The 22,253-nt window shown below is 46.5% G+C and overlaps 1 protein-coding gene and 1 long non-coding RNA gene across 8 annotated transcripts in view; one reads left to right on the forward strand and one right to left on the reverse strand.

The window, feature by feature from the left end:
* LOC102143434 (uncharacterized) overlaps window positions 1–22,253 on the forward strand; it is a 78,255-nt gene that overhangs the window by 46,477 nt on the left and 9,525 nt on the right. For 2 of the 5 annotated variants that reach the window (XR_012423513.1, XR_012423516.1), the window contains exon 3: window positions 6,795–6,917. The exons of the other annotated variants lie outside the window; for them this stretch is intronic. This is a non-coding gene — a long non-coding RNA (uncharacterized lncRNA). The remainder of the gene's footprint in view (window positions 1–6,794; window positions 6,918–22,253) is intronic. 5 annotated transcript variants of the gene reach the window in all.
* KCNE3 (potassium voltage-gated channel subfamily E regulatory subunit 3) lies at window positions 11,447–22,246 on the reverse strand. Of its 3 annotated transcripts, none has more exons than XM_045370240.3 (2): window positions 22,104–22,246; window positions 11,447–12,072 (listed from the first exon to the last, which is right to left on the reverse strand). In XM_045370240.3, the coding sequence occupies exons 1-2, from the start codon at window positions 22,184–22,186 to the stop codon at window positions 11,721–11,723; spliced, it is 435 nt and encodes a 144-aa protein (XP_045226175.1). In that variant the 5' UTR covers window positions 22,187–22,246; the 3' UTR covers window positions 11,447–11,720. The 3 variants fall into 3 exon arrangements, 2 of the variants coding, with proteins under 2 accessions (XP_045226175.1, XP_015290970.1); XM_015435484.4 differs by lacking the exon at window positions 22,104–22,246 and adding an exon at window positions 16,411–16,584; XR_010580911.2 differs by lacking the exon at window positions 11,447–12,072 and adding an exon at window positions 17,145–17,277.

A 22,253-nucleotide genomic window follows, 5' to 3' on the forward strand; every position in this document is an offset into this window, starting at 1 on the left:
AACCTTCCCAGACTAGCCCTTTTTCGCTTTGATTGTTCCACTGGTGAGGGTGGGGCTGCTGCTGTGCCAAGTGCTACACTTTTTGTACACTCAACACAAAAATTGTAATAAATGTACATACAGGGCTCCGTTTGAGCTTAAATTATGTCCACTTTTGGAATTCACACAGGCGTGGGTATTTGACCGTGAGTGAGCTGCTCAGGTCTCCCACAGGGAGCCTGCAGGGAGGAGAGCAGTTAGTGGCCGGCCTCAGGCAGCAGCACCTTTGGTGTTTACACGCTGGTCATGCTCACCCTGGCCTTCTCCCTGCCACTGACCAAGCCCTGCAGACGTATGAAAGCCAGGCCATTCCTGCTCAACATGGGGCTCCTGTAATGGGCAGTCTCTGCTCTGGGGCTCCTCATCAGCCTGGCTGAGGCTTTCTCAGAGCTGCATTGAAACCTGAGGCTCCTCCTGCCCAGTCCTTCTTCCTTCCCTCTTTTTTTCACTGGTGTCAGATCTGCATCACCATCTGAGGCTCCCTCATCTACTCCTGCTCCCGCACAGGCATTCTCCCCCAGTACATTTCTGGCACTTCTCACTCCATTTTGGCATCTGCTTCCTGGAGGACCCTTTTGGGCATATTCGACCTAGTAGGCCCAACTCACCCAAAGTCCATTTTTCGTGAGGACTTTGGGTCTCTCGTGGGAGAGAACTCATCTTAAGGAAAGTGAGGAGATAGGCAACATGGGTCCAGCAATAGAATTTTCAAAATCAAGGACGAATGAGCCAACATTTAACATTAGGTTTGTCATGCAGATTTGTTTCTTGGCCTTGCTGCAGCTCAGGCTTAGGAATTTGTAGAGGGAAAGTGGGGTTAGGAAGGAATCAGCAAAATATAGAAGAGCTGCTTTACTGAAAGTTCTGTGAGTCAAAGGACATAAATATTACCCATTAGAAACCCATGTGACAAAGTATATCATGATGGAGTTTCTTCCCCTTCATGCATTCCATATAATAGATGCTATGTACTGGGAACTCCAGAAGTGTCCAAGTCACCTGACCTCTCAGTTCAGCATGTGAGAATCACTCTCCAGGCCTCTCAGAAATTAAGAGGTGCATTTCTCAGGGAACTAGGGTCCTTGGTTAATAAGCAGAGGCAATGAGTTGCAAAACTGTATATAAATTTGAATCACAGACTATTATAGCTGAAAGAAACTATAATTCCTTTCCATATAGATTCCATATAGATTTCATCCATCCATATAGACTAGATGATCTATGGTAATCATCCAACCTGCTGATTTTCAAACTACATTCCACAGAGATTCTCAAAGTCTTGGGGGAAGAGTGCTACGGATGAAACAATGGTAGTTTGACAAAGGGAGAAATTAATTTAATTTGATGCCAGAAGGTATTCGATAAAAGTAAAGTGATGAGCAGATGAATTGATCAATTTAGGTCAAACAGCTAATAAATGCTCCAAAATGAGAATCCTGATTTCCTAGCTGCTTATGTGACTTTATAGGGGACTTTAGCTATTACTTTTGCAATGTGGTGTCTGTGAGCCAATTACCCAGAATGGAAAGAATTTTGGGATCCTAGTGTATGTTTTGTCTCTGTGTTCTACTCTTGGGAGAGAGGCATATTGCATCTGCCTTATGGATGCAGCTGGGTGACTCTAGACAAGTGTGCTTTTCCTGAAGTCTGGTTTTCATTATCGTTATATCCTCAGGCTCACAAGTCAGCTGGGACAGGGATGCTGACAGAAAGGACTAGTGGGAAGAATATATTTGCTTCTAATTTAGTATAAAAACAACCACACCCCACAGATCAAAACCCATGGAAACTTCCATCACCCTGGGGCAGTGTTTAGAGTGGCATTTCTGAGAGATACTTAATATGCTCCTGAAAAAGGGTTCCACGTCAAATACTTTTGTGCAATGTTCCATATTATATCCCTGTCTTGGAGATTCCTGTTGCACATAAAAGTGTTCTGAAGAGTTCTGCAAAAGATTTCTGTTTAACCTTAATCCAGTGTTTTATAAACTTGCTTGTTGATAGAAACTTTTATATATGGAATATCTATTATCATCATATAGAACCTGCTTTGGAAATGCTGGGTAAAGACCACTGGCTGGGAACAAAGGAGGTCTGGTTGTGGTCTTGGCTCTGGTACTAAGTTGCGTTTCCCCACCCCCCCCCAAGACGGAGTCTTGCTCTATTGCCCAGGCTGGAGTGCAGTGGGGTGAACTCAGCTCACTGCAACCTCCACCTCCCAGGTTCAAGTAATTCTCACTGCAACCTCCGCCTCCTGGGTTCAAGTGATTCTCCTGTCTTAGCCTCCCAAGTAGCTGGGATGACAGGCACGTGCCACCACACTTGGCTAATTTTTAAATTTTTAATAGAGATGGTGTTTCACCAGGTTGGCCAGGCTGGTCTTGAACTCCTGACCTCATGATCCACCCACCTTGGCCTCCCAAAGTGCTGGGATTATAGGTGTGAGCCACCGCGCCCAGCCCTAATTTGCATTTTTAAGCTTTTCTTTGAACTCCAGTTTCCTCATCTGCAAAAGGAGACGGTTATAATCAGTGATCTAGAGAGAAAAGGACTACAATTTATTGCAGACCCACTCTGTGCCAGGCTGTGGATGTGCCACCATGGCCTATGCTCAGAAGGGCCCCCACACTTGGTTTAATACTCTGCTGTCACCATCTTTAAATTCTTGGTAATTTTTGAACAAAGTGCCAGCATTTTCATTTTGTGCTGGGACTTGCATTTTTGCACTGGTTCCATGTGACATTATCTCTACTCTTCATATTAGTCTAGTGAGAATGTGCATATATTTGTGATATACAGATATGGAAGCTGATAATTAGGTTAAATAAATTGCTCAAGATCACATACAGAATGAATAGCAGAGCCAAGATTCCAATCTAGTCCACCTGGTTCTAAAGCTTTGCTCTTCCCACTAGACCAGCTGCCAGTGCAAACATTCTGTGATTCTAAGATTCTTTTGTTCTTTAAACACCAACTAGATCTGTCTCATTGTTTAAGGAACAGAATAACTTAATTCTGTTTACTGTCTGAATGCATATCTGGCTAAACAGATTAGTAAATGATGGATTAGATATCAGTGAATGAATGGCTAGACAACAGGGAATGAATGGCTGTAGAAGTTAGACATGGAGTCTGACAAACTTGGTTTGCCATTTACTAACCATGTGACCTTGGGCAACGCACTTGACTTCTCTAAGTCTGTCTACCTCATAGGTATATTGTGAGGATTAAATGAAAGAATGCACTGCCTAACACATGGCAACCCCTCAATAGAGTATTACTATTCTTTTATTAACCGGGCCAGGCTAGGTTTGCTATTGCGATATCAGAACTCCCAATATTATAACCCATTTAATTTGCTCAATAGCAAGTAGAAGAACATTAGATTTCTTTACTCCTTGCTGAATCAAATCAAATTTTTATCTAATTCAAATCCAATTAAATTTAGCTTCACCCCCACCTGCCAGGTTTGTGGAACATCTAATTTCAGAGACTTTGTGGGGATGCAAAAACCCCAGGGCTTACCCAATCCAGAAAACCTGGGGGACAATCTCGGTCCATTGCAGTTGTGTTGAAGATGCTCATTGTCCAAGCAGGTGTGGAGCAGCCAGAGGTATCTGGCCCACTTGCATAAGACATTTACTCCTTCCATTGTAAACCTGGCCACCCAGAACTCCTGTATGGTCCCAAAGCTATGGTGTGGTAATTATCCCCCAGGAGTCTTTGTAGTCATCACTGCCAGAGATACTAGGAGGGCAATGGGGGAGAGTTCATGGGCTGATTTCCACCACCCCTCCATCCTCCTGGTCTTGTAGAATCCAGCTCTTGTCCCTTTAACCCTCAGAGTTTTCCCTCTCACAGACAATCTAACTCTGATCCTTGAGGAATTTATACTTTGGAAACAGAGACCTCCCAATATTTTCCTCCTGAGGTAAGGGAAATCCCCCAACCTGCAAAGGACTGTCCTTCCAAATAGGGTGCAGAAGAAAATTTCCTTTGAGTCTTTAAATAAATCCATGGTAGAAATAACTCATTAATTCACTCAATTACACAATGTTCTCAAACTTTTTCATCTTCTGAGAAGGTTCTGATATCCCCTTTCTCCCTTGGCTACTGTATTTTGCATCTAAGTCTATGTGTCTTTATTACAAATTGGTGGGTGGGGGGATGACGGGGGTAGAGAAAGTGGCAGGACTAGACAATATGTTGCTGATTCTCTCCATTCCTAGGTGAGGATGGTCACAACCAACTATTTGGATTTCACGTTTCACATCTTCAGAGTCCCTTGGAACAATGAGAACAGTGGGTAGAAAAAACAGGCGTTGGAAGCCTTTATTTATGGGAATAGGCTTATATGTAATGGCATGGGGGCTTGGTGCTAGGGTATCGGAACAGGCCAGGACACTGGTGTCTCCAGATTAGGTACAAGAGAAGGAAGCATGGCCAACAATGTTCCCAGCTGTGTGGACAATTATGCTGGATGTCTGCCAGATGAAGGGTAAAATTCTGTGCTCTAAAAAGTGGCAGCAGAGCTGTAAACCTGTAGTGCTGGGCCCTCTAGTGGCTAGTTCTTTTTCAATGAATAGAGCTGGCTGTTTCCTACACTGCTGTCTCTCACTGCCTTGTCTTTTTAGTTTGCTAGAACCACTAACTACCTCATCTACATTCTATCATCCCATTGCTCTATTATTACTGGTACTGACTTTGGAATGAACTCCATGTTAGGGCACAGTTCTTGAGGAAGTATTGATTCTCTTGGAAACAGACTGAGATGGAGAATTGCATGCAGAAGGTTGTTGGGGGAAGTATTCTTGGGAAATAGGAAATGAGAAAGCAGGGGTGGGCAGAGGAAGAAGCTAACTCACAAGGTGGTTGTCACTGAAGCCTCAGCTGATCCTCTGGGGAATTCCGGAGCTAAGATGGCCCCTCAGAGTTGCCCCAAATCGGTGATGGACTCAGACCTTTGGATCCCTGTATCAGCCCCTCATTGGTTGTGAGCCGCCCAAAGAAGGAGCTGTAACCTTGGTGAGTCAGCTCCCTGGGTGCAATGAGGAATTCAGTTGTTCATAAAATATTAATTTTTCTTTCCTGTTCATGAATTTCTGCGTTTCTTGTTCCCAGGAGCTCATTCTCCCTCAGAGTTCAACCACTGCCACAGATCGTTCTCTCATTTCACCCAGGGAAATAATGTTCTTGGTTTCTTAGCAGCACCTGAAACAAGATTCCTTTTCTATACAAGGTTGGCTGTTTGGCTGAAAGCCTTGCTTTGTCTGTTTCTCCTATGCCTAAACCGAAATCTTGGATATTATTCCAATGACAGGAGAGACCAGACTCACCTGTGCCAGAAAAAAAAAAAAAAAATGAGCAAAAGTCACACTCCCAGGATAGGCTAAGTTATACTCAAAAGGCTCCCGTCTTCACCCCCTCCCTCCAAAACATGATCTAATCAGAGTAACAGCACTTCTTCCTTCCCAGCGGGGTTATAAATGTTTTTATCTTAACTAATCCTTTCGGGGGAGAGTTAGGAGGGTGTGGTGAAGACAGGAGCCTGTTGGGGAGAGTGAGGAGGGTGGGATGCAGATTTCTGGGGCTGTCCACCAAAAATAATTCTCTCCTTATTCCACAGTGATAGATGTTTAGCTGGGACTTGACTACTCAGATAGGCACCTCATTTGCCAGCTCCCCTTGCAGCCAGTTTGTGGCCATGTTGTTTAAGCCCTCGTCAATGGAGCTAAGCAGAAGAGATGTACGCAGCTTTTGCCTTGCTTTCTTGAGAGTAAATCCCTGGCCCTGGAATTCTACTTTGTCTTTTTTCTCACTAACCAGAAAATGCTTTGACAATGAGTGACCTTGGAAGCTACATGTTGAAAATGGCAGTTGCTATCCTCAGTCTCTGAATGTTTGAGTAGGGCAAAGCCATCCACCCACTTTGAACACTGAGCTTGGCTCATACTATACTGGACCTTCATTTTTTATTTTATTTATTTATTTATTTACTTACTTTTTGAGAGCTGGAGTGCAGGGGCATTATCACAGTTCACTGCAGCCACTTGACTTTCCAGGCTCAGGTGACCCACCCGCCTCAGCCTCCCAGAGTACTGGGATTACAGGAGTGAGCTACTGTGCCTGGCCTTACATTGGACTTTCTAACCAAATCCTACCAGGTCTTCATATTCCACTACAAATTCTACTTCTTCCCGGAAACATGCATGAACTTCCCTCTCCCCCTCCACCCACCCTTTTGTTTGTTGTTGTTTTTTGGTTTTTGTTTTTTGAGACAGAGTCTTGCTCTGTCACCCAGGCTAGAGTACAGTGGTGCCATCTCAGCTCACTGCAACCTCTGCCTTCTGGGTTCAAGTGATTCTCCTGCCTCAGCCTCCTGAGTTGCTGGGATTACAGGCACACATCACCACACCCAGCTAATTTTTGTACTTTTTTTTTTTTTTTTTTAGTAGAGAGGAGATTTCACCTGGCTGGCCTTGAAATCCTGACCTGAAGTGATCTGCCTGTCTTGGCCTCTCAAAGTGTTGGGATTACAGGAGTGAGCCACTGTGCCCGATGTCCTCTCTTCTTCTTGACCACCACATTAGTATCTGTCCCCCACACTTTTTGATGCTTAATGATACTGTTTCCTACTTAGTTCTATTTGGTATTGTCCTATTTTTGTTCGTTATTTGATGTGTGCTTCTTGTCTCTTAAACTAGAAGGAGCTCCCAAGATGTGACACTCTGCTTCTACTTTCGTTTCCCCAACAGCACAGCTATCATGGATGCTGATGGGGCCCCAGAGCCCCCTTCGCCAGGCTGCCGTCATCAGCCTAGAGCTGTCCCCATCCCCAGAGATTTGGCCTGAGTCAAATATGAGCACGCTCTGGGAGAGTAAGTACCCCTGTAGCAACTAGCAGCCAATGACTGATATAGGGTAGCAAAATAAGGTCACAAAAGGTGGGGCCAATTCTGTGATGAAAAAAGAGCTTCAGAACCTTCCCAAGGAACGAGGCTATTGCTAATCTCCAACCAAGAGCACTCCTTTGCTTATCTTTCTTCCACTGCTCTATTCTGCAGTAGCTCACAGCTGCTCCCTTCCCCACAGCTGATGGGAACCTCCTCAAAACCTTCTTGTCCCCCTTCCCTGCCAGGGTGGCCCACAACCAATGACTGACTGCTTTGGGGATACAAAAGGCCAGCTGCCTTGTCTCAAGGGAGTGTAATTCTGCTGTGGGACTTATGCCCCCATATATAACAGTTCCCTGTGGATCAGGCTAAGGCTAGATGTGACCGAGACACACTTTGTATGGTACTTTCCCTTTCCTGTCTACTCCACTCTCTCCCTTGCAGGTTTTTCCTGAAAAACACTTCCCATCAATGTCTGTCGGATGGCCAGGTGTGGTGGCTCACGTCCATAATCTCAGCCCTTTAGGAAGCTGAGGCGGGAGGATTGCTTGAGCCCAGGAGTTTGAGACCAGCCTGGGAAAATAGTGAGACCTCATCTCTACTAAAATAAAATATTAGCTGGATGGGATGGAACATGCCTGTAGTCCTAGCTACTTGGGAAACTGATGTGGGAAGATCGCTTGAGCCTAGGAAATCGAAGCTGCAGTGAACCCTGATTAGGCCACTGCACTCCAGCCTGAGCCACAGAGCGAGACCCTGTCTCAAAAAAAAAAAAAAAAAAAAAAGACTGTCTCAAGATCTGTTTCCAGGAAACCCAACTTCAGACCACAGGTGTCAGTACTCTGCCATCCTTTTCCCAAATCACTTTCTCATTCATTTCTGGGGACTGTTCAGATCCATGCTCTAGGCTGTGTATACCATGGGACCTAAATTGGGCTGAAAGTACATGAAGGTGCTAGTTCAAAAACAACTGGGCTCTATGGAAGTACTTGTAAGGAATACCTACTTACTGCATAGGGTTGTTATGAGGGTTTTAAAAGCTAAATGAGTTCAAGTGTATAAAACGCTTAGACCAATGCTTTGCATGGAGTAAATGCTCTTAAGTATTAGTGCAGGGACTTCTGGGATGTTTTTGTTTACTTATGCATTCCAAGTGTGCCTAGGTGAATGCTTGGCACATAAAGGCACTCAATAATACCTGTTGAATTGATTGGTTTTGCTTTGAGGGCTTAAGGCGATGTGTCAGGATTTGGCCAGCAGAGGGCAGAACCTGTGAGGCCAAAGCTCCTACCGGCTTTGACTTACAAGCGGTTGCAGGACAGGCTCCCAGACAACAGGGTTGGAGGGAGGGCTGCGTGGAGTGACTATACCATAGGATATATATATATATATAGATATATATAGATATAGATAGATAGATAGATATATCTATATATATCTATATATATATATATCTATATATATATTTTTTTGAGATTGAGTTTCACTCTTGTTGCCCAGGCTGGAGTGCAATGGCATGATCTTGGCTCACTGCAACCTCTGCCTCCTGTGTTCAAGAGATTCTCTTGCCTTAGCCTCCCAAGTAGCTGGGATTACAGGTGTGCACCACCAAATCTGGCTAATTTTGTATTTTTTTAGAAGAGATGGGGTTTCACCATGTTGATCAGGCTGGATCAAACTCCTGACCTCAAGTGATTCACCTGCCTCGCCTCCCAAACTGTTGGGATTACAGGCTTGAGCCACTGTGCCTGGCCACCGTAGGATATTAGAATGTTTAAATTTTACTCCCTTCAAATCCTAGAATTTTATTTAGTTCAACCTGGGTGTGTTTAAGGAAACATACTGAGCTCTTAGTTTGTGAATTCAGGCAGATCCGTTGTTCCAGGCCCCGAGATCCCTGGAGTTGCCCTGGTGTCTGTAGTTCCTTCTTTAAACTTGTGAACTACCCCATACACTTCAGAAATTCCCTTCTGTACTTATGCTAATATACATCAGGTGCCTGTAACTTGCAACCGAAATAATTTGTATTTTATGATTAAGCCCATGGAGTGTGAGGACTGTGTGAAGGGGAGCCTTCTCCACTGGGGACACTGAAGTCATAGAGTAGCCCCAGGAGGCCTGCTTCCTGCTGTCTCCCCAGCCTACCTGCCCTCATCAGGAAGGAGCTCCCTGACATCTGCCTCCAGGCTTCCCTGATCTTGTTCCCTTCATTCACTCTGCCCATTTAGCTCTGTCCTAGCTTTCAAAGCCCAGTTCAAGTTCTACCTCTCTCTGACTCCTCCTAGTCAATTTCATTTCTCAAAATCCTTATGGCATTCATCACCTGACCATTCATTCTTACACCCATTTGCGTCCCATATTTTATTTGGAAGTTTGGGCTGGGTGGTGTCTAAAGTCCTATCAGCTGTAAATTTCTCAATCTGTTGTCTTCCCATATGTCACATCTCCTTGAGGAAGTCTCCATCTTCTCCCTCAAGAAGAGATGAGGAAGGGTTTGAGCAACAGGGCTCAGCACAGGTTTGCAGAGCATCAACATAACCGCACATGGCAGCAAATGTGGCCCATGATCTCCATTCAAGAACCCAAAGGCTTTTATTTTTATTTTTTCAAAATGGAAGTACCTTTTTTCCTTTTATTATATAAGTAACATACTTATGGTCAAGTCAGTCAAATATTACATAAATTTATAATGTGGAAAGGGAAAATCACCCATAATTCAATTCCTCAGAGATAACTACTATCAAAATATTATTTCAGAGTTCTGCTATACACAAATATGCATGTTTCAGTGGGTACTTCTGGGGACCACATGGAGATCCCTTAAGTTGAAACTGGACAAACAGAACAGTGGATGGTTCTAGCTGAGATTTGGGATAGTTTCTGAATTCAGAAGTATTCACCAGCCACATCGCATGTATTAGCTGGAACCATATATGAAACTACAATACTCAGCTGTTTCTAACCTACACAGTGATTACATATGGCTCCACTTAATGTATATGAAGCCTAGAATGTCAGAACTGATAGAGCCTTAGAGACTTTCAAGTCTATTTCATTATGTTGAAGAGGAAAACGGATGAGAGATAGAAGTGTCCAGCCTAAGATCATATACCACCTTAAGTGGTAGAATCAGGGCTGCTTCTCTTCCTACTGGACCATGCACCTACGTCTCATACTCTGCTTCTTTTAATATAATAATATTTTAGGTGCGATATCAGTCTTGTCTTGTCTTTTTTTTTTTTTTTTTTTTTTTTTTTTTTTTGAGACAGAGCCTTGCTCTGTCGCCCAGGCTGGAGTGCAGTGGTGCAATCTTGGCTCACTGCAACCTCCGCCTCCCGGGTTCAAACAATTCTCCTGCCTCAGCCTCCCAAGTAGCTGGGAATACAGGCACCCGCCACCAGGCCTGGCTAATTTTTGTATATTTTTAGTAGACGGGGTTTCACCATGTTGGCCAGGCTGGTCTCGAACTCCTGACCTCAGGTGATCTGCCCACCTTGGCAATATCAGTCTTTTAGAAGCAGATTCAATATGACCTCAGAAAACTCACAGATAGTCGTGGTGGCTCACACCTGTAATCCCAGCACTTTGGGAGACCGAGATGGGCAGATCACTTGAGGCCAGGAGTTCGAGACGAGCCTGGGCAACAACATGGTGAAACCCTGCCTCTACTTTAAAAAAAAAAATATATATATATATATATATATATATATAAATTAGCTGGGTGTGGTGACAGGAATCTGTAATCCCAGCTACTCAGGTGGCTGAGGCAGGATAATTGCTTGAACCTGGGAGGTGGGGGTTGCAGTAAGCCAAGACTGGGTTGCTGCACTGCAGCCTGGGTGACATAGGGAGACTGTCTCAAAATAAAAGAAAAAGAAAAAGAAAAGGAAAACATTTCTCACAGAACTCAAAACTGAAGAGGCTGCTTTGGAGGTAGTTTAGTCCTGTTGACTAGCAATGTGGCTGGGAAGTACCCTGTGACTTGGTTCAAGAAGCATATGAACCATAGAGCTAACAAGGCCTAACATTCAGGGTCCTGACTCACATGAGCTCCTTCTTAAGGTCCTAGTAGGAGCCCTAGCAACATATTAATGTGGCAGTATATTTGCATAATGTTTGCAAAAGTAAGATATTTTAGAATTCTTTTTCTTAAAGAGAGTCCCCAGAATTGTATGACCTTCAGGCCTGGATCCACTCCTGTGTGGCACAGAGTTTTGAAAAGCACTAGGCAAGGAGACCAGAGTTCCTGGGTTCCAATCATGGCACTACTCAGGCCCAAATGGGCGGCACAGCACTTGCCCTGCTTTCTTTATGGGAGTGCGAGTGGGAGTGGTGGCAGGGTGGTGGTGGTAAATCATATCTGTGATATGGGATAATCATCACTGCTTCTCATGGCTTTTGAAGATAACACATAAAAAATGTGTCCCCAGAGCATCTTCCTGTCTCATCTCCCTCTGCTACAACTTCTCCTTTTTCCAACCTTCAGGCCCCCAGTACTCCAGCCACTGAACCAGTTATTGGTCATTATCTGTTGCTACTTTTATATGTTTGTTCATGGACTCCCACTGTTTATAAAGTCTATCTTTTCCTGGGAAAAAATCCTTATGCACAAGGCTTCGGTCTACCAGCCCCTCTTCTCCCACCCCAGTGATGACCTCCCTTAGCCCTGTTTCTTGTTGCTCTTACAGATAGGGACACTGAGACCTGATGCAGTCCACAGCAGAGTTCTGGAGGCCCCAGACGCAATCCCCAGGTGTCTTGGTCTTCCACCATTCCAGCCCTCTCGTGTTAGATCATAGACACACGGTTCTTGATATACACATGATAGGGGTCACTACGCTTGTCCACTTTGCGGGAGCGGGTATATCCCAGGATGAGGCTGCCCACAGTGACAGCAAATAGAAACATGACAAAGAGAATGTACATGTAGGAGTTGTCATCACGGCCAGGTAGGCTGGCCGGTCGCTCTTCAGTCTGGTTGTCTGGCCCCAGCCCTGGCCCTGGCCGGCAGAGCAAATTGCTGTGAAGAGTGGCATTTAAAGCCTTCAGCACGGCATGTAGGCTCTCATACCAAGTCTCAGTTCCATTGGTAGTCTCCATAGCAACAGGGATTGAGGTGGGGGAAGACTCGGTAGAAGCTCTGTTGGCAAGAGAAAAGAGAGAGGGGATGGCTCTGTCACCTGGAGCTCAAATGACCTCCTCCCTTCAGATCCCAGTAAAATCCTAGCATCATGGCTGATATGGTTTGGCTGTGTCCTTACCCAAATCTCATCTGGAATCACAGCTCCCATAATCCCCATGTGTCATGGGAGGGACCCAGTAGGAAGTAACTGAATCATGGGGGTGGGTTTTTACCATGCTGTTCTCATGACAGTAAATAAGTCTCAAGAGATCTGATGGTTTTATAAAGGGCAGTTCCCCTGCACCTGCTCTCTTGCCTGCCATCATGTAAGATGTGCCTTTGCTCCTCCTTTGCCTTCTGCCGTGATTGTGAGGCCTCCCCAGCCATGTGGAACTGTGAGTGCATTAAACCTCTTTTTCTTTATAAACTGCCCAGGCTCAGGTATTCCTTCATGGCAGTATGAAAATGGACTAATACAATAGCTTATTCTGGTTACTTGATTACATGTTTGTCTTTTCCACTAGACCATATAGTAAATAATAAAGGCAGGGCCTATATTTGTTTTACTGACTGCTATATGCAATCACTTATGACAGCACTCGATAAGTACTCAATAAATAATTGTAGAATAAAGCCTTCCCTGACCATCAGAACCCATACTAATCTCTCATTTCTTTAGATTCTATAAATCACTGAACTTTAGGTTAGAAGGACCTTAAGGATTATTTAATGTAACTCTTGCCATTTTACACACAGGGAAACTGAGGCCTTGAGAGAATAAGTGGCTTGTCCATGATCACAGAATATTGGAGGTAGAGCCAAGACAGAAAGCCCTGCTCCTTATGGCTAGCTTAGAGCTGCTTCCACTTCCAAGCTAGCTCTCAGCAGGACTGTGTGGCACCATAAGAAGACATTCATCACAACTCTCCTTCAGCACAGTTCTCTTTATAGACTCCACAGACAGGCTGGGCACAGTGGCTCATGCCTGTAATCCTAGCACTTTGGGAGGCTGAGGCAGGTGGATCACTTGAGGTCAGGAGTTGGAGACCAGCCTTACCAACATGGTAAAACCCCATCTCTACTAAAAATACAAAAATTAGCTGGGCGTGGTGGTGAGCACTTGTAATCCCAGCTACTTGGGAGGCTGAGGCAGGAGAATCGCTTGGACCCAGAAGGTGGAGGTTGCAGTGAGCCGAGATAGAGCTGCTGTATTCCAGCTTGGGCCACAGAGTGTGACTTTGTCTCAAAAGAAAAAAAAAAAAAAGACTCCATGGGTACACCTTTTTGGAAGATGCCTGGGGATGGTTTAAATTTCATCCTACCTAGAGGCCAGAAGCTGGATCATTTGCCCTCTCAAGCATCCTGTGTCCCAAAGACTAGATATTCCTAGCTATTTGCAGAAATTCTGTTGGAAAGGAGGTGGTCAGGGAAATGGGAACAGGTTGGCAACCACTGTAGGCGCTGGAGAAGAGAAGAACAGCTTGGGCCTGAGGGCGGGAGAGTGAAAGGAGTTCTCAGTCTGGCTTGGGGTTTACCTGCCCACAAAAAGAAGACACAAGCACGCCAACTATCTTGTCTCCTGAAATAAAGTCATTATGTACCTGGCATATACTAAGTGATTATAAATGTTCCTTTTCCTTCTTCTCAGAGATCCTTAGTCTATAATATAGAAATAACCTTTTTTTTTTTTTTTTTTTTTTGAGATGGAGTCTCGCTCGTCGCCCAGGCTGGAGTGCAGTAGCGCGATCTCAGCTCACTGCAAGCTCCGCCTCCTAGGTTCACGCCATTCTCCTGCCTCAGCCTCCCAAGTAGCTGGGACTACAGGTGCCCGCCACCATGCCTGGCTAATTTTTTTGTATTTTTAGTAGAGATGTGGTTTCACCGTGTTAGCCAGGATGGTCTTGATCTCCTGACCTCATGATCCACCCGCCTCAGCCTCTCAAAGTGCTGGGATTACAGCCGTGAGCCACTGTGCCCAGTCAGAAAGAACATCTTAAAACAGACTTGCATCCTTGTCTCTGAAAAACCATATGTCATTCCCTGTAAACAAGGCCCCACACTCACTTCCTTTAGGGAAGCCTCCGTTCAGTGCTCCCCACCCCTCAGCCACACTACACCACCTTTATCATCACAGCCTTCCCTTCCCCCCAACACTTAACATATAAGGCAATATGTGGCTATCCTCTTGTTTTTGATAAGGATATCATCAGGCCACATATGCCTGGTCAGCAGGGCTATGTCTCTTCCTCCAATCTGGAGGACTACCCTGAGACTGGGTGTTCTCCTTTCCCAGGGCACTACCCTGCGACTGGCTGGGCATTCCCTTTTTCTAGAGGACTGCCCTAAGACTGAATGGGTGTTATCCTTCTCTCAATAGTTTCTAGTAAAGATGTCCACTTTAAGGAATTCTCTATGGGCCAAGCATTCAGTCCTCCATCATATGGGCAGAACTGTTAACAAACTAAAGTTAACTAATGTGACTATTAACCATAAGATCTCTTCCCTGGAAAATATGATCATTCTGACCATGATAAATATTCATCAATGGCTCTATGAACGCAATTAGCCAGGACTGGGCAGCATTTTATGCAAGGCCTTTGGGGCCCTCTGCCATCTAGTACTTGTGCTGTCCTGTCTGGATGGAGGAGGGGAGAAGAACAAGAGCTCACTGAGTTAAGATCCAGGAGATATACATTCTCATCTACTACCCCATGTGTCAGGCAAAAGATCTGTGGCTGCTTCTTCCCTCGTGTCTGCCAATAGCAAGTAGGAGCAGCATGAGGAAATAAATAACTCAAAAAATCATCCAGATAGTTATCACCAATATGGGCCAGGCCCTGTGATGGGAGCTCGGGGTGGCTCAGATCCAGTGCCTTCGCCCAGATCCAGGGGCTCTGCTCTGATACAATGCAGGGGACAAGCCAGGAGCTACTAAGGCTAAAAGGAATAAGTAATGGATACTGATCAGGGCTTAGAGAGTGTCCACAGTGATGGAGGCATTTGAGTTGGACCTTGAAGGATTTTTAAGAGGCAGAGAAGACAAAGGAAGGCAACATGAGCAAAGGCGCAACAAAGTGTGTACATGTTTAGAAGAATGGAAAGTAGCATAAAGAGGTTGAAGTGTAAGATGTGTAGAAGAATAGCATAGGATGTGGGACAGGAGAGATAGGAGCCAGATCATGGGCAGCCTTGAGTGCCACTCTGTAGAGTTGGAACTTTATTCTGTAGCTAGGGAAGATAAAATGGTCAGATCTGTGCCTGGAAAGGATACTCTGACTGTCATGTGGACTGGAGGGAGCTGGAATTGAGGCAGTGAGCCCAGCTACACGAGTCTTGAAATAGTTTAGTGCAAGATGCTGAGTCACGAGTTGGGGCAGAGAGGATAACAAAGTGGGGAAGTGGGGGTAGAGACAGATGTGAGACCCGAGGAGGAAATGGCCAAGTAAGTGTTGAAGGAGGAAGGAGCCTCAGGCAATTTCACAGGTAGACAACAAACAAACAGTGTAAGTGTCTGGAGGAGCCTACTCTGAAGGAAATAAGTTCCTTTCCCTGGTTGGGCTTCGGTTTCCTCATCTACCAAAAGAGATGACCATAGAGTTGTTGTATGGTAGGTATAGAGTTTCAGTTTTGCAAGATGAAAAGGTTCTGGAGATCTGCTGCACAACAAGGTGAATCTAGCTAACACTACTGAGTGTACACTCAAGAATGACTAAGATGGTACATTTGTGTGTGTGTGTGTGTGTGTGTGTGTGTGTGTTTTAAGCACAATTTAAAAAAATAGGCCAGGTGCGGTGGCTCACTCCTTTAATCCCAGTACTTTGGGAGGCTGAGGTGGGCGGGTCACCTGAGGTCAGGAGTTCAAGACCAGCCTAGCCAACATGGAGAAACCCCATCTCTACTAAAAATACAAAAATTAGCCAGGCACATGCCTGTATTTCCAGCTGCTCAGGAGGCTGAGGCAGGAGAACCGCTTGAACTTTGGAGGCAGAGGTTGCAGTGAGCCGAGATCATGCCACTGCACTCCAGCCGGGGCAGCAGAGCAAGACCTCTGTCTAAAAAAAAAAAAAAAAAAGAAAAATGATCATCCTTGGCCTCCTCTTTCAAGGCTTGCTATGAGTATACACTTGTATTATACAGAAGAGGATTAAAAACTTTTTATTTTCAAGAAGCAAATATGTACACATAGGTTTAAAAAAAAAGAATGGACACAGCACATACTGTGAAGGTGAAAGCTCCTAGTTGTCCCGAGCTCCAATCCCAGGGCAGGGCAGTTACCATTCAGTTTTCTTACGTATCATCGGAGAGGGGTTTTAACTGACAGGGAGAGGGAGGGAAATCTCAACCTGGAAGACTCACCAGCTGGCAAATCCGCTGGCTCTCAGTCAGTTTCAGGAGTCTCTTTGTGGACACACTAAGGCTCCTCAGCCCCCGAGCCTCTTCAGGATGTCTCTGGACACATCTGAGATCTCAGTATTGACTTCGGAGCTGGGAAAGCCCAGAGCTAGAAAGCAGGAGAGAAAGCAGAAAAGGAAGGAACCAGGGTGGACTGCCCAAGGCCAGGCCCCAAGGATTGTGCAATAGTCCTGCTGTGGGCTCTGACCCCCTCCCACAGCCCCTCCCCTTCCTGCAGCAGCTGGGTCAGGCCAGCCTAGGGTTGCAGTTAAAGGAACTGTGCAGTGACCAAAGGGCCTCTGATTGCTGTCCCCCAACTCCAGACTTAGTGTCTTCATTGGGTGACATCATGAGAAACCTATTTAACATGTGGACTCACACTCAGGGACCAGCTGATGGTGCAGCCTAAAACATTCCCTTTCCTAAGGGTTACCTTAGCAAGGGCCTTTTAGAATGCCAAGGGAACAGACATGAGTGGGAGAATGGCAGCTGCGTTGATATTTTGCACATGAACAAATGATGTGTTACCACCCAATCTATTCAGATAGACAGGATATGAACACGGTCACAGAATGAGCACTATCTGTAGCAGAGCTTTGTTGTGAAAATTAAAGAACATCATGTAGTGCTTGGCACTAGACACTGCACAGATGGCGGTGGTTGTATTTTGTAGAGCAGAGGCTGGAAGGGCCTTCAGAGCCCATCTAGGCTATATGCCCTTACTTTACGGTGAAGGAAATGGAAACCCAGGGGGTTGTCCCGGCTCAGCTGCTCCTTGTGTGACTTTGGACGTAAGACTTCCCTTTTCTGTGCCTCAGCTTCTGTCTGCATCTGTAAAATGAAGGGGTCCCAGTTGGTTCTAATGTCCTGTGATGATTTGAATCATGAAACCAAGCTGTGAAACCATGGGAAGTTAGACAGGCTGATGGGAGAAGCATTTTGGGGGATTTCTAGAGCTTCTCAAATCCCAAGATAGAGAAGGCTGTGGACCTTTTCCTCACAGGCTAAGATGCTTCTGAGCCCTGGGACTGACTTACATCTAATATCCCAGCTGAGCCAAACTGAGGGATTTACTCATTTTTCCTCTTCACAGCTCACCTGCCAGGATGATCCAGCCTGAGGAGGAGATAGACTCTGCAGAAAGTGGGAGAAGGGGACAGTGTGGAGGTCAGCGGGGGGCTTTGAGGCAGTGTTCCATGAGGGGAATAAAGATTCATGAGACTTTCACACCTCAGGGCCTCTCTGGATAGACTAGGATGTTTGTGATTCTGACAGGAGGAGGAAAGAGGCCATAGTTCCATACCTCTAGGTGCTGGGTTTGTGTGGGAGGGAGGGCCTGGGTGCAAGGGCCTCCTGTCTGAATTAGGCGAGGCAGAAAGCTGATGAAGGCACAGGTTGGTTCTCTTTGGGGCTCTGGGACTGCCTCTGGGGCTCAAGCTGGGGACTCGCAGTCAGGAACGGGGGAGTTTTGCCACTGTTTCTGAGTTCCTTGGCTTCCCTGTCCAGGAGAGTCCCTGATTACCAAGATCCTTGGATGGGGAAGACAGAGCTCCTGCCCTGGAGAGGTCTTGCCTTGAAATAGAAGATAGGCCAGTGAGGAAAGAGGGTGAGCAGATGGCCAAGCTGACAGGGACTTTAAGGATCTTCTAGAATCTAGATTCCAGGCCAACCCTCCATTTCGTAGATGAGGGAACTGAGGCTCAGAAGGGAGAAGTGACTAGTCCAAAATGACATGGCCCATAAATGGCAGCACTCAGACAAGAACCCAGGTGTTTGGCGGTACTGTTCAGGTGCTCTTTCCACTACAAATGGCAGTGTTTCCTCACATCTAAGCTTCACATCACACCAGACACAGCCTCCTAGTGTCATGTGGCATCATCTCCTCTAACTTTGTTACTATGGCCTTTTCGTGCACCACAGATTCTCACCAATCTTAGTCAAGGACCCAGTGAGATGGAGCTTGGTAAGCTTCGGAGGAGGAGGTAGCCTTCCTTTATGCTCTCGTCTCCCATGCACCCCGCTGCTCCAGACCTACTCCTGATTCCCTAGATGAGCCAAGTTCACTCTCTGTTCCTGCTATTTCCCACACATTACCAGGTTCTCACAAAATGCACTTGCCTTGCACTTGTCCAACCCCTACTTGGGGACTAAAGCTGTGATCTGAGGGATGAACTGGGGATCTTAGTGGGGTTTTCGTTCAGGTTGCTCTGGGGGAAAAGTGAAACTCTACCCTTGGGTCTTTCTTTCCCATTGCTCCATTTCAGCTACTCTTTCAGAATGAGCGTCTTCAGTGTCTGGAAATGAAGTACAGAGAGGCAGGTAGAAAAAGTCACATAAAGCAGGTAGGTGATCCAAAGACAGCTCCTGGGGTGTACAGTTTTGCCACTGTCCCCTCAGTGGTCTTACCACTCTTGTGGACTGGAGAGCTGGTGGAGTGGGAGAGGAGTTGAAGGAGTAGCCCCTAGCATCCAGTTGGAAGGAAAAGGAATAGAATCTGAGCTGGAAGAGATCTTCATGATCATGTTGTTGGTGCAACCCCCTCATTCAACCAGTGGGAAAATAGACCCTCCTCCCCAAGGCAATCACCTGCTTAAAGTCTCACAGCCCAGTAGTGGCAGAGTTGGAGCCAGAAACCAAGTATCTTGACTTCCCCTCCACAGACCTTTCCACTATAAGTTCCCTTCTGCCAGTAGGGCAGACTCTAAACTCTTCTGATTACCACTGAAGTGCCTTGAAATGTGACTCTGACACTGGCCTCATCTCCCCGCAGCTCTTCTCAGTGGCCTGCACCCATGACACTGAACTACAGGCCACTCTCCAAATACTCCTTGCACTTGCACATCTCTTGCCTTTGCTCATGCTGTTTTCTTAAACAAGAATGCCCTTCCTCTTTTTACCTGCCCGGCAAACTCCTACTCATCCTTCAAGACCCAGCTCCAATTCATCTCTGTAGACCTTCTCCTGGGACACCTCCTTCCTCACTCCCTAGCCAGTTAGTCTCTCCCTCTTGTTTTTTTCCCCAAAAGTGCTTTGCACAAAGACTTATTAGAGCACTATGCTGTATTGAAATTGTGTGTTTGTGTGTGTGTGTAACTGTGCTTTGAGGTAAGAGGGCAGGGTCCTGTGCCTCATACATTTCTTTATTTCCCAGCCCTGATAGCTAGCAGGCATTCAAGAATAAATGAATCAATGCCTCTTCTCTAAGAGCATGCCTCTGCTCTGGCACACACATATACATTCATGAAAACAGCTTACAATATTTAAAAAGCAACCTCCAGGGAAGGGCAAAACAAATTTCATTTGGTCTGGGGAAGGGATGGCTCAAAGAAAAGCAGTCATCTCAGTCAGGTGGGGTGAGTCACAGGAGGAGGAATTCTAAGCTTGCTTTGGAAGCCCAGATGCTCCCTGCACCTGGACCCCATTCAATCCAAAGGGCAAACATTCTTGGCCTCAAAACACCAGCAATGGCTTTGCAACCCTCTTCCCTGTGTACCTACCCAGGGTGTGGCTATATACACCCACCCCCTGCACACACACACACAGTCCAACTCCCCGGTCCTTCGGCCTGTGATCTTGCCGTTCAAGTGTTCCTTTCATGATTCTAATCTTGGCTGTATGCTTGGCTCTGTGTCCTTGAACACTGCATTTACTTCCTCTGAACCTCATCTATAAGATGGGGATAATTATCCCTGCCCTGCCTAACTCATATGAGAACTGGAGGAGACAAGAGATGGGAAAGTTTTAGAAATTGCAAACATACAAGAAAATTATCAGGCAGCCTGGTCACACTGTTTCCTTTTCTGTCTCCATATCTTTCCCTTCCCCCCATATTATCAAGAACAGCCATCTCTATGTCTCCTTTCCCACCCCAGCTCTCCTAGCCTCAGACGCAACCAGGAGGTTCTTATTATTCTTCTTGATTCCCAGGAACCTCACCTTCTCCAGAAGCCTTCCTTGTTTCCCACCCTCTCTGATCATCCCTGCAGTCCTTTATCATTGAGGGGTACCATTCTGTAGTCCTGTAGCTGGTGGAGAACACATCAGAGGGGGAATCAGGAGACCTGGGTTCCTGCCCCTACTATGCCAACACGTCTAGTCATGCATTTTGGTTGAGTAACTATCACTCTAGGCCTCATTTTCCTCATCAATAAGATGGAGTTTCTTGTCTTTCTTCCCTCTCAGAAGGTATTTTGATCACTAGCACATTAAATTTATGGATGTGCTTTGAGAGGTATGGAGTGAGTGAGGGATGGAGAAGGTGATGGTTATCATCTCAAGGAGTCAAGAAAATCTGAAAGCAGTTTCCAGGCCCCCAGCATGGGTCTCCTCCATCAGGAACAAAGTGGACGGATGCAAGGAAATAAGGAGGCGCTCACACGTTTACAATATGCCTTTGTAGGTGAAGCGGAGAGAGCCCTGGGCTAGGACTGAGGAAACTTGGGTTCTAATTCTGTTTGGTCTCTGTTGTAACCTTAGGTAAATCATCTCCCCTGGGGTATCAGTTTCCCTATATGCAAATTAGTGGGGAGTCGGGAGAGGATTTTAGGAGGGGATACTTTGGTGGGCTTTCATGCAAGGACTAAACTCACTTATTTTCTTTTTTTTTTTTTTTTTTTTTTTTTTTTTTTTTTTTTTTGAGACAGAGTCTCGCTCTGTCACCCAGGCTGGAGTACAGTGGCCGGATCTCAGCTCACTGCAAGCTCTGTCTCCCAGGTTTATGCCATTCTCCTGCCTCAGCCTCCCGAGTAGCTGGGACTACAGGCGCCCGCCACCTCGCCCGGCTAGTTTTTTTTTTATTTTTAGTAGAGACGGGGTTTCACCGTGTTAGCCAGGATGGTCTCGATCTCCTGACCTCGTGTTCCACCCGTCTCGGCCTCCCAAAGTGCTGGGATTACAGGCTTGAGCCACCGCACCCGGCCTAAACTCACTTATTTTCGAGATAAGAGACTCCCAGGTCCAATCCCCCTTTCTCCTTCTGTCCCATGAGGTGTGCAGGCAACAGGAGCAGGAGGCCCATTTTACAAATGGTGACCCAGGAAAAGCGAGGGCAAGGCGCAGAGCTGAGGGGTGACTGCCCGGCTTTACACAGCCTGTAAACTAGAACTCAAGTCTCCCGACTCCCAGCCTCGACCTATGTTACTGGCAGCAGAGGATGATTTTGGGAGTCCCCAGCTTTCCCGGGACTAGGTCAGACAGGGTGAGGGACACAGTGTGGTAGAGGGAATGGGCAAGTCAGCTCCGCAGAGCCAGTGGCCCCGGCCAAATGAGACTGTGCTGGGTCCTGAAGTGTCTTTTCTGCGCGTGCACTGGCTGCCAGCCGCAGGTGTTCACTTGCACTCCTGTGGGTGTGGAGGAACTTTTCTTGTCGCCGTCTTGAGGGCTGGGACTAACGGCGCAAGTCCCCACGGTTTCCAGACGCGGCGCGCATAGCCCAGCTCCCTACTCCCACATGCTGCTCTGCGATCACTGCGCTCGGGAGGATCGGGAAGGATCCTGGAGGACTTGCTCGGTATTTGCAGCGCCCACCCCTGCCCCACGCCCCGTCGGTTCCACAGTCTCACGGAGAGTGCCCCGTGACCCTTGGAAGGGAGGCGGGAAGACCCCTCACTTGCACCCCCGACTGTAGCTCAGCCTTCCCAGCTCAGTGGGTGCCTTACCTGCCTCTCAGCAAGGCTCTGGGGCGCCCGTTTGCTCGCTGGCCTCTGACCGAGGATGGCCCAGGCGCTGCGACCCTGTGCATTCCACCGGCCCGGTTCCACTCCGCGGGTGCCCCGCACCGCCCAGCGCGCTCTCTGGATCTGGGCTCC

This window comes from Macaca fascicularis, chromosome 14 (genome assembly GCF_037993035.2).
Source record: "Macaca fascicularis isolate 582-1 chromosome 14, T2T-MFA8v1.1".
NCBI lineage: Eukaryota > Metazoa > Chordata > Mammalia > Primates > Cercopithecidae > Macaca > Macaca fascicularis.